General features: G+C 39.9%; 1 protein-coding gene across 7 annotated transcripts in view; it reads right to left on the minus strand.

Annotated features, from left to right (window-relative positions):
- The window catches only part of Zc3h14 (zinc finger CCCH-type containing 14), a 45,508-nt gene that overhangs the window by 8,727 nt on the left and 24,049 nt on the right, over positions 1-12,732 (minus strand). For 3 of the 7 annotated variants that reach the window (XM_005068418.4, XM_040742649.1, XM_040742648.1), the window contains 2 exons: positions 5,301-5,375; positions 573-732 (listed from right to left, as the gene is read on the minus strand). The exons of 1 other annotated variant lie outside the window; for it this stretch is intronic. In XM_005068418.4, the coding sequence (XP_005068475.1) occupies positions 573-732; positions 5,301-5,375 (235 nt within the window). Of the gene's footprint in view, positions 1-572; positions 733-5,300; positions 5,376-8,082; positions 8,695-12,732 lie in introns of those variants that run through there. 3 more of the 7 variants (XM_040742651.1, XM_040742646.1, XM_040742647.1) reach the window with 3 other exon arrangements.

Consider the following 12,732-nt stretch of genomic DNA (forward strand, 5'->3'; position numbering starts at 1 on the left):
TTTTAGCCTGTACTTATTAATAATGACAATATCCTCTCAACGTTGACTCCATTGTCCATTTGATCCTTGTAGGGTCAATATGGAAATAAACCAAAAACCAAACCAAACCAAGCCAAAAAACAATTAGCATGAATGCTCCAAGCATCCTGGCCATCAGTTTTACTTTTATACTGATTTTATCATCTGTACATATGTTTCTTTACTGAACACTCTGCTTTCTTAGGAAGGAACCACACAAGCCTTTGCAATTAACATCCTGCAGAAGGAGTTCCTGATTTCGGTTACCCAGCTTTTGAAGTTTGATTCCCTGGGTATACATTTAAAACAAAACAGAACACTAAACCCTTTATCAATGGAGTTAAATTGTACACTGAGTTTTTATTTCAATTTAATGGATTTCTAAACAAGAAAGATGATCTCAAATTTGTGAAAACGGAATTCATGGCCTAGCCAGTGAAGCAATAAAAGCACCATCTAGTGGGAGCTACAGGAACAGGGAAGCTGGGAACAAACAGTTGACCTGCACTGTCTAATCACACACAGTAGCTACACAAGAAAAAGAAACCATCTACCGTGTCTGCATAAGGTGTCCTGAAAGTACCCGAAGGGCATCTGCAGTCTTCATCCCCGACTCCTGGTTTGGTGTCACTACTATTTCCTCAGACAGCTTTGGCTTCTTCAGAATAAATGATCTTGTGTCTGCATGGACCATGGATTCCATGTCATAGTAATCTGAGCCAAAAAAATTGGCCATAAATGTTTACTTCTGAATATACCTTTTATTCTCAAAATCATACATGTGAGAAGAATGTCAATCTTTTATATCATTACAATTACTTTTAAAGAAAATCACAACTAATTTCTACTCAGGAATAGGAATATAAATCTTATTCCAAACATCTTTTCAGAGAACCCAGATAGTCCTTTCCTCACACGGCACATTACAAATGACGTTCTCTGCCTACACCAGAGAAAGGCCTTCCTATAGCCTATCTGTTGGGATAAAAACAGTACACAGTCAAAGGACAGCTATTTCTTTTCCAAAACCAGAAGATATTGAAGAACCTTAATGCTTCCTAACATTATGATTCAAAGCTGTTGAACTATTTTCCAAAATGGGTCTATTCATCCTTCACAGTAATATTCACAGAAAACACTGCCTGGTAAGAATTTCAGTCAGCATTAACTTCTACCAGCTGTACTCAGAAAACTATTTTGAAAGGGAATGTTAAGATGAGTGTGTGTCACACTAACCTTTGGTGTAAGCCACAAGCTCAAGTCACCCACAATATTTACAGGCTGACTGAGTAAGAACTGAGTTCTGTGGGTATGGTAACCTATCAGTATGCCATCATATGACAAAAGCTAATTGCTTCTTTTAAAGCCAACAAAAAGAGACCAAAATTTAGGCTATTAATTCACTTTCTGATTATTTATTCAGCAACTAAGGACTGTGCTAGGTACATAGATACAAAGGGGAAAAAAATCAGACACATACAATTCAAGAACAGCAAAGCCCAGAAAGGGAATGAAGAGGTGTTGGTAGAAACACTAGTGAGGCACCTCCTCCAACTGAAAGGTCAAAGAAAAGCTTGCTGAAGATGAATATATAGAATGAGTTTAAAAGAATGAGTAGGAGAAGAGCAGGGAGTCAGAAAGCCAATACGGACAAAGAAAGAAAAAGACATGGAGCAAGGCAGGGGCTTTCACAAGGCACTGAGAAAAGGTGAGAAATGCGGAGTAGCTGAAAAGATGTCTGTGATGGTATGAGAGAGGTACGGTAAGAAAGAATGTAATGATGGATCACATGCCTTAATATTTTGAATTTTGGTCTGTAAATACTAAGAGGTTCTTAAGTAGGGAAGTAATATGATCAAAAGGTTCCTAGAAAGAGTTACAACATTCTTTTCCCACGCTTGATGTGGTTATACAGAGGCAGGAGGATATCTGTGAGTCCAAGTCTAGCCTAATCTACACAATGACTTTCATGTCAGCCAGGACTACAAAGTAAGACCCAGTCTCAAATAGGTAAACAAATAAAAATAAAATCCTCCTCTTCACCCCTCCAACCCTTGACAAAGAAAAAGCACATGTTCTACACTCCATCAACCACCAGGACTGCACAGGGGCTGTCACTGCAACCAACGTTGGGAAAGAAAGCAGACGGGAGGAAGACATGAGGTGAAAGTAGGCGTACCGGGAGAAGAGGCTAATCTGCTACTGGGTACCCCACCAAGAGGCTGACTCCTCGGCAGTTTCCTCCCATGTTACTGAGGCAGTCCGAAGCTCTTCAACGACCCATTGAGTGCCTGGCTACCTACAGCAGAGCCCAGAGCTTGGTCTAAGGAATCTGTACTGCCTTCCTACCACTCACACTTTGAGTGGTACAGCTGCCCTCTTCAGTTTGTACTTCCAGAGAACACAGAACAGAAAAAACTAACGTTGAGAAGAACACACAGGCAAAGTTAGCCATTTATGGAGAACAGGGGAGAAGGGCTAGCAAAGCGGAATGAAAGGCAATGAGCAAAAAAAAAAAAAAAAGGATAAAAATCTGAAATAACACTAGAACACGATTGTCACAGGCTATTGAGTTTACGGAAATGTGCACTGAATCCAGTTCCAGGCCAGGGCTAAAGTGTTTGCTCGGTGGTTAAAATGCTTGTTTAGCTAGGCATGAGGACTGTAGTTTGAATCCCCCAGAACCCATGTAATTATCAGGTGAAATTTCAGCTTCAGAACGCAGAGATGGGAACCCTGGAGTAAAACTAGCTATTAGCAAGGTCTGGGTTTGACTGAAACCCTGCCTCAATGAATAAGGTGGAAGAGCAATGAAGATGATTCCTAACACCACCCATGCATACATTCGTGTGAACCCACACATGTAAACATGCTACATGCATGCATGCCCACATGTACACAAATGGAAAAAGAAACTAGATGCCTCTACTCTATATATTCACACACTGCCCACCCCAGCTTAGTATAGGCACTTAGTGATAATGAACCCCTGTAGAGAGGAGGGGAACAGTTTGTCTGGGTAGAGACCTCAAGCATTTACTTCTGGCTCTTTCTGAAGCATCACAAAAATGGCAATGTAGAGTTTTGCTTTTTACACAAAAAGGTATATACCCACAAAGGAAACAACTGCAAACAACCAACCACATTTTCAAAGTAAAAAAGCAAGAGTAGGAGCTGATTCTAAAACATTAATAAGGCAACCTAACTTAGAGCACAAGGTTCTCCAAAGACTGTGGGTATCAGACTAGCAACAAAGGCGATCTTAGGAAGGGCAAAAGAGAGGCACACTAGGGGTTCACTTAGAAGCCACAAGCCTTTCCTAAAGCCTCGGTTCATGCGTCTAATCTCTGTTTAGAACCTTACCACCCCTACCCTACCACTACAGTGAAGACGTTAGAACAGCCAGGTATGTGCTCTCTTATGGCATGAACTATGACAGAAAGACACCACAACAAAATAACAAGAATGAACAGTACGAAAGATTGCTTGAAAGGCAGCTTTCCTGAAAACACTAACTCATTTTATGTATTCTCTCCCTTGGAAAAAAATGGGGCTTTAGACTCTCAATAAATTCCAGAAATGCCAGCCATGTTCAAATAAGTCCATAGTGAAACAGGGAGAGGAGTTAAGTAAGCACTACATAATAATATTATGGTCCTCTTCTACTGACTGAGCTATCTGAACTCTGAAATCCAGGCTACTATGCAGAAGACCTTTATTGGTAAAGCTGATTAGACTAAGGCCTAAGTGGTATTAATAACCATGGTGTCCCCAAACTAGGTTAACATGACAAATCATTCTCCACACAGGATCCACATTCAAAAACAAAGTCCAAACACATGCCCCAACTCAGAAATCCAGGATACCAATCAACTTTCTACTGATCCTCTTTTTAAATAGATAATCAAGGAACTGTATGTGGAGAGCCTCTAGCATTAAAGTCAAAACCAAAAAACTTAGAGAAAACAAGACCAAAGAGGGAAAAGAAAAATGTCAAAATCAACTTTTCATATCCTCAAAGAAATAAAGAAGTATTACATATATGAAACAAACTAAAATGTAAAATGAATGAAAGGAACAAGAAGAATTTGACAGAATAAAGACTCTGCTCACTCATAAGCCTCATAGAACTACCTAATGCTTCAAGCTGAGCTGAGCAATGAAGGTAAAAACGGAAAGCATAAGAGCTGATGAAGTGGGTACAATAATGCACAGGCTTTGGGTACTACACTTAAAACAAGACTCTTATGTGGAAACTCGGTATGCAATGTTGCAAGGTTGGGCATCTCAGCACTCAACAGGCAGAAGGCAAGAGAAGCAGGGTTAAGGCTGGGAGTATAGTGACTCCATCCTGTTCAGAGGGATAGAGAACCTGAACTCTAGATAGAGGCCAACCTTTGAGAACAAAGGCATGTGTTGAGACATAGAGAACTAGTGAAACAATGACCATGGAGTTCTGAGAGGAGAAGATGACTTAGGAAGTGGAAAGCAGAGAAGAATCAAGGACCAGGACTTCCAACAAAGGGCGGCTTCACAGGAAACACAAGAAAAGAAGTGTTAGGCACAGTGGCAATGCAAGTAATCTCAGCACTTGGACATGAAAGCAGAATTCCAAGTTGGAGTCAGCTTGGGCCACATAATAAAACTCTGTCAAAAAGAAAAATAAAGTTTCAGGTATCCAACTGTTGCCTGCATTTATTAAGCACTGGATGTGGAACTGGCAGGGATTAGGAAACCAAAGACACAGATAAAAATAAGGACCAAACTCCATCCTGAAGCAGCCCACGGGGTGTGCATCGGGGTGAGTCGACTTGCTTGTCAGAAGGTTTAGACAAGTGGTTAGTGGTCCCTGAGAAGGACTGTACAGTGACGTCAGCACACTGGGGAAGTTGAATAGCGCTGAGGAAATGCTGAATCAGCTCTGGAAAAACAGCAAAGGTGGGAGAAGGTGAGCTAGGGACACAAGCTGCCCAGACAGCAAGGATGAGCAGCAGAGGGGAGAAGGTGGATCAGGGACTCTAGCTGCCTTCACAGCAGGAAAGTGAGCAGCTAAGGGGCAAGGAAGCAAGGCATGGGGGAAAGAAAGCTTATGAATGAGGCAGAAACACCACATATGACGGAGATGCAGATCTTACATCCCAGCCCTAAAAAATTGTCATCAATCTAATTGTGTTGTCTTAGGGCAGGATCTAAGAGATACATGCTACACTCAGTGAGGTGTAAGGCATGGGAATGGCAACAGAGAACTGACACATTACAGTGAAAATGTAAGCATCACCCACCTGGACTCATCTCCATTGTCTCTACCATTACTGGGTCAATCTGCAGTCGGGATAATAACTGCCTCTGTTGAGTGCCTAGAATATAAGTTTTAAAACTTCACTAAGCTTAACACAAATATCGACATTTATTTCTCAGAAATTAATCTTTGAATTTATTTGAAAGTCTTACAAATAAAGCTTCTACAACAATTTGCTAATATTAACAGTCTTCAAGCATATCTCTAATAAACAAAAAGCTGTCCTTGAGTTAAACCAAAAATGGTAATGAAGTCCCTCCTGGTTCCAATGTAGGGTGGCCAGTCTTCTTGGATTGAAGAAAATATGGCAAAAACCAAACGGTGGAATAAACAGGTTAGTCATTTGTGGCCACAGGGTGACCATTACCTATACACTAGCCATGGAAGATCTGTTTCTGGGAATCTTGTCATTACTACTTACCCCACACTGCTTCCCCTTCCCCATGACCTCCTGATCTTTGAAAATAGCAAAGCATGTGGGAACTTAAACCAACCAAAACATTCCACAATCAATGTGTGATAAAATCCCTAAAAGACAAACTGGCATGGACAGATATAAAATGAATGACGGACCAAGGATAACACTCAGAGCTCTGCAATCCAGATCTCCCACTGGCTGCATCTCACTGTTCATGAGCTTTGTAACAACGCTCAGCTGCTCAACAGTGGCTCACAGCATTTCCTTGTAATGTGGTAGTGACCTGTTTCTGAAAGCAGACTCTGTCCAATGATGACATCACCTAAGGAGACTATTCCCTGACATCAAGTGACGTGATCAGAACGTAACTCAATGGTTCTCAACCTTCCTAATGCTGCAACCCTTTAAATACCATTCCTCACATTGTGGTAAACCCCAAACATAAAATTATTTTCACTGCTACTTCCTAACTGTAATTTTACCAGTTATGAATCTTAATGTAGATACCTGTGTTTTCTGATGGTCTGACATGACCCTTCTGAAAAGGTCTTTTGACCTAAGGGCGTTGCTACCCACAGGGGAGAACCACTGATGTAATTTTTAGATTTATACATCTATTTTTCTTTAAGTTGATCAGATAAAGTACTTCCTAAAATAGCTCAACATTCATTTCTAATAGTAAGTTCTTAACAACTAGTTCATACTAATACTCTTGAGTGCTTGTTTGAAGGGTTCTAGCAGGTAGTCTTTATCAGGGAAGGTTGTTCTCTTCAACCGAGTAGGCAGCTTTGGGATGTACATAAAATGTAGTGAGGAAAGGTATATCTACCTCGCTAGCCAGATAAGCTGAGTCAACCCTAGTTACCAATGGTGACAGATGTCACAGTCAAAGAGCCCTCACATTCACAAACTAAAATTCTTTTTTTTTAAACATTTATTTTTATTTTGCAGGTATCAATGTATGTATGTTTACTACATGTGTGCCTGGTACCCAGAGGCCAGAAGGTGGTGTCAGATTCCTGGAATTGGAGCTACAGACAGTTGTGAGCTGCCATGTGAATGCTGGGAATTGAAGCCAGGTCCTCTGGAAGGGCAGCCAGTACTCTAAACCACAGCACCAGCTCTCTAGCTCCCCTACTAATATTCTTAATATCCATACTACCCCCCCACAAAAAAATGAACACATTTTGTCTATCCTCCTAAACTAGTTGAATTATAACAAGGGATGTCACACTTCAGTCTAACTGTAACCTCCACTATGATTAACTCACATATACTTAGTACCTGATTTCTAGTTTAGAACAAAAACATCATACTGCAATATGTAGACATGAAATTGGTATGGGCCTAAATACTAAAATTATCAGTAAGTCAGCTGCATGCTAGTTTTTAAGCATCCAGCATGTGTGGCTCCACAGGGATAGGCTTTGTTTATAAAATGCAAACAAAACAGTGGCAAAGTCTTGTCAAGTACATCAATGCAAGGCACTTTTATTTAAAAGGTATACTCAACATTTTCCCAACTGTTCTTTATTAATGTATTTGTATGTGTGCAAAAAAAGAGTAAATTCCTTTGAAATTACCATGGCAAAAACAATCATGGAAAACAGACCTTAAATCATAGATCATTTATTTAAGCTGCATTCCTGCTAGACAACCTACTAACATGTTACAGGGTATAGAACTAGTAATGAAATTAAAGTTTTGTAGCAAAATAACACCCCAGAAATACTTGAAGAGAATCATTTCCTCTCAAGTTTTACTTTATCTTGAAACCCATAACTCTCTTCAAATCATCGCCCTAAGCCAGAAATGGTAGCACGTGGAGGCTGAGATAGGAGGGTCACAAATTTAACACCATCAAGGGTAACTTAGCCAAACCCAGACCCAAAACAAAACACACACACACCACACCCCCCCGCAGGCCTCCATTTTTAGAGACAGGGTCTCACTATGTAAGGCCTGGCTGTCCTGTAACTTGTGACATGGACTAGGCTAACCTTGGACTCAAGACAATCTACCTGTGTCTACCTCCTGAGTGCTGGTATCAAAGGTGTGCTAACAGAGCTGGCCACCAAAGTTTTAAGAAGGTTACAACTGGTTGAGCTCTTGCCAAGCCTAGCACGTGCAAGGCTCTCCATTCAGTCCCCAGCACCTCAAAACAGCAACAAAAACACATTAGAGAACTCTGCTCAAGTTTGATGCATTCTAGACCTCCAAGTAAAGTTATACAGAGTTCCAACCAATGAAAACTCCAACTTTTTTCTCTATGCTGTGCTGCCTCTAAAACCAGACCTAGTCATAGTGTGGAAAGATCAAAGATGAGCAGCTAAAAGATAAAGTTTACCTTTCTCAGTATTTGTTAGGAAGCCAATTATTTTTACATCAGTAGCCTCTGACTGTGATTCAAGATCTATTCTCTCTTGAAAATCTTCCAACTGTCTGTTGCATTTAGAAGTTGATGTTGAATATTCATTCATTTTAACCGCTAAAGATGAAATATTTGCTTCGTTCTGGGACACTCTAACGTTCAAATCAAAAAGATTTGCTTCCACTGTCAAAATAGCTGCTTTCATTCCTTTAATTTCATTGATATCAGTTGCTATTTTCCTCAAAAGGTCCAGCTCATTTAGTGAACAAGAATCACTGGTCAGAGAGCCTAAGTCAGCTGGCTCCGGTGAGAGGAAAACTGGTAAAGATGGTGATGATAGAAACCTTGAAGACATTTTCATAAAATTCCTGGCATTTTCACAGCCAATAAAATTATTTCATTAAAAGTAAAATCAATCACCAACAATGTTACCTTTAAAAGTGCTAGTAACTACACTTTAAAACCTATAAACGAAAACATAAGGTGATACAATTCTAAGATAAAAAGTCATACTGTGAAAAGCTAAGCACACCAGACCAATTTTCTCTTCGACAGTTCAGAGCACTGGAACTGCTTGTGTCCTTTAAGTTCTACCTACTTATCAAAGCCTCTGAAAATAAACTCTATTATTACATACAAAATAATCCTGAATTCTGATTGGCTGAGCAGAGACACATGACACTCAAAGAACTTTCTATTATTTACTTCATGTGTTAGGAACCCTAAAGAGCTACTCCATAAATTAAGCAAGTATGTTCACCCTGTTGTCCATTAAACTGTAATTTTGGAGATTCGGGTTATTTTGAGTTGCTTTCTCTTAAATTCCATTTCCTCTGATAGCAGAGGATGGTAGCACTGGAGTGGCATCTATCTTTGTAGGGAGAGGACAATGAAAGCGACTAAACTCATGATCACAGACAGCAAATCTCTAAAATGTACCCAATAATGGACTTCAACTGCACACTACTATAAGAAGATGACAAGTAGCAATGTAGCTTAGTCACCTGCCTAGTACAGAGGATCTAGACTCATTCCTCAGCACCACTTAAGGAAAAAAAAAAAAGAATCATGCTTTCAAAACAAAAATAATCCCCATTGCCTTAGATTTAAGATTCTTGAATATTTTCTCCCATTTTATGGGTACTTTTAACATTTTTGACAATTTCTTTTGAAACAAATTTTTATTGTGAGGTCCAATTTATTTCTTTTGCTACTTGTGCTTTGGTATTCTAATGAACCACTACTTAATTCAAGGTCATGGACTTATACTTAACTTTTTTCCTTAAGAGTCTTCTAATTATTTCAATAATGCAGGTCTTTTGATTCATTTTGAGTTATTTTTTGTATATTTTGAAAGACCCCAAACTTCATTGTTTTTCTCACAGATTTCCAAAAGGCCCAGTAATACTTGTTAAAACTATTTTTTCTTCACTGAACTGTTTATTGCCCTTGCTTAAAATCAAGACAAAAAAAACCCCACACAATCAACTGAACAGGAATGCATGGCTACTTGGGCTTAACTTTACATCAGTAGTGACCATTATGAATTTTATATTATTTTTCAACTCAAAAACAGAACCCACACACACATTATTCTTTTTCAATAGTTTTGATTCCTCTTGATCCTATTTCCATATGAATTTTAGGGTCAGGTGGCTAATTTTTACAAAAAAGAAAGAGAATTCCAATGGAGACTGAGTTGAAATTACTTATTGACTTGAGGATAGTTAGATTTTCAAATGATTTACACGGAAAATCTTTCCAAGCTGGAAACAATCCTTCTGAATAAGGTATGCCAGCCCTAGGAACTCAAATGCTCCTTTTCTCCCATCTGTGGACATGAGCTTTGACTTCAGACATGCGTTTCATTTGGAATACCCCTAGAGGTCAGGAAATCACTAAGGAGCCATGGAGGGGAACTTTAAAGGAAGAAGAGCTATAATGCACTAGTACAAAGAGCAAAAGGAAATAATGGAACAGGAAGAGTTTATGTGGGATAGAGGATCAGATGGTAAGGTAGAGAAAGTATGGGAGAGGTAAATGACACTAAAGACCTTTCAAAACAGACACACGGAAATCTATCATCATAGATGTTTCCTAACTCAGGGTTAAAATGGAGTCACACTCTGTAACAAAGCAACAATGCCCCTATTCAACACCACAGAATAACAAATAAAACCAGATGCCAGGAATGAGTTACTTCTTTTGGAATTAATTGGCCAATGGGGTCCCAAAGCCCCCCAAACATTACAGGTTATTGCTAATGCTCTTGGCTACCCCCCAAAAATTGAGATGATGACACCACATTCTTAGTCACAGGATGTGATAAAATCAAGCTGGTTCACAACTGAAGTTCCGTCCCTACTGGCTAGCTTTCATAGCTGTGGTAATGTAAGCATCAAAAGAGGAAAGTAACCAGTTATATATATCAAGCTATAAGCTCTGGTAACTACAGCAATAAGCACTGCCCGGCAAGACATGTCTATCAGTGCAATAGGGACACAAACATTATGGGAGTAACCAATTACATCCCTACAGTGGTTGGGATACCGAGCAAGCCCAAGGCAGACCAAATCCCAGCATGGAGATGGGAGCGAGGAACACGATCCTACCTCTGGCAAGGGTTAGCTACTAGAAAAGAAAGAGTCTGCTTTCTCTAAGAGTATAGCCCCTGGTAAGCTGACAAGGCTCCAGTAGAGAGGAAAACAAATCTAAGAATGTTTGGTGCAGCACAAACTGGTTTTGAAAAAAAATTTTAAAGAAAGACACCCCAAAGTTAGGTGGACAGCAAAGTTGGGGCTGGGTTCTGGGAAGAATTGGAGTGGATAAATATGATCAGCACACATTGTATGAAACTTAATCTCTCAAGAACTCCTCAGGCAAACTATGCAATTTACAGGGTGGAAAATCAAGACAAGATTCACCACAGCGTCTTAAAACATTAATACTGTGTGTGTGTGTGTGTCCGTGTGTGTGTGTCCCTCTGACTGTCATGTCCACATACACACTCATGAAGCACAGGGGTCACCCCGATCACTTCTTTACCCTATTTTTCTGAGACAGGTCTTTCAATGAACCCTGAGTTTACTGATTCAGGCAGATTAACTGGCTAGTAAGCCCCTGGGACCCTCCTCTCTCTACTTTCTCAGATTATAGGTATATGCTGAGCCAGCTCCATGGCCCAGAAGAACAATTCTTAAAAAAAAAAATTGACAGCTTTTGCTTGTCAATGGTGACACTTCTGTCACCATAGGAAGAAGGATCAGGAATTCAAAGTCAGCCTTGACTACAAAATGCATTCAAGATCAGCCTGACCTACAGGAGAGACCCTAGCTAACAAAACAGTCAAAACAAACAAACAAACAAAAAAAAACTAGTCTTTGGTTTGCTAATCAGTTAGCTACAGATCATGATTATAGAAAAAAGAAGCCATGAGATGGTGGCGCAAGCCTTTAATCCCAGCACTTGGGAATCAGAGGCAGACACATCTTGGTGAGTTCAAGGCCAGCCTGGTCTACAAATTGAGTTCCAGGACAGCCAGGACTGTTGCACAGAGAAATCTTGTCTCAAAAAACCAAGGGGGGAAGAAAAAAAGGGGGGGAGGGGCTGGGCGATTGTAGCACACACCTTTATCCCAAGCACTCAAGAGGCAGTGGCAGGTGGATCTGAGTTCAAGGTCAGCCTGGTTTACAGAGTTCCAGGACAGCCAGAACTACACAAAGAAGCCCTGTGTGTGTGTGTGGGGGGGGGGCAGCAGTGGCTGTTAGTACATATAAAACAAATTTTATTTACCTATAAATTAATCCAACTTTTTAAATCTTAATCCAAACAGAAGACTGTACAAAACGTACAAGGCTTTGAATTCAAACAGAATTTAAGATCACATAACTGACAGATACATCCAGAATCAATGTTAAGAACATCATATCCTCATTAAGTACAGTCTACAACCCAGCTGGTTTACCAGAGAGTAGCAAGCTACCCAGAAAACAACATGAGGACGGTGGCCTAACAGAACAAGTCACACAGAAACAAGGTACTCAACAGCTCAGCAGATGACCCCTGAATTGCTGTGGTATCCATGCCAACTTTACGTGCAAAACTGAAAAGAAAAAAAGAAAAAAAGAAAAAACTCTTCCAAAGAGTGCCATGAAAAGATCCATTAACAAAGAAACTTGAGTATTTTAACACATTCCTTAGACTATTGTTCCACCTATTTACAGATTAGGACATTAGGGCAAAAGAGTTTATATCAGCTAGCAAGGGGCAAAGCTTGGATTTAACACCCCCAACAACTTCACAATCACTATGTTATTGTACTTGTCTCTATGACCTGCTAAATGGAGCAAAAAGTTACAGAACTCCATGCAGTGTAATTACTGTTCTATGCATATATGCATGCACATACATAACCATATATAGAATACCATTCCAAGAAAATGTTTATAGATGTAATACTCTCTATACTACTACTAATATCAAACTTTTCAATGCTCACCTTCAAGGAGGGCAGTGGGAAAAGTGAGTGGGTGTGATTTTCCTCTCCATTTACTAATAATCTACCGCAGTGCTTTTTGTCAGTATGACACTCATCAAGTACATGGACACTCACCTTATGACTGGCAA

This window comes from Mesocricetus auratus, unplaced genomic scaffold (genome assembly GCF_017639785.1).
Source record: "Mesocricetus auratus isolate SY011 unplaced genomic scaffold, BCM_Maur_2.0 Super-Scaffold_15014, whole genome shotgun sequence".
In the NCBI taxonomy this organism is placed as follows: domain Eukaryota; kingdom Metazoa; phylum Chordata; class Mammalia; order Rodentia; family Cricetidae; genus Mesocricetus; species Mesocricetus auratus.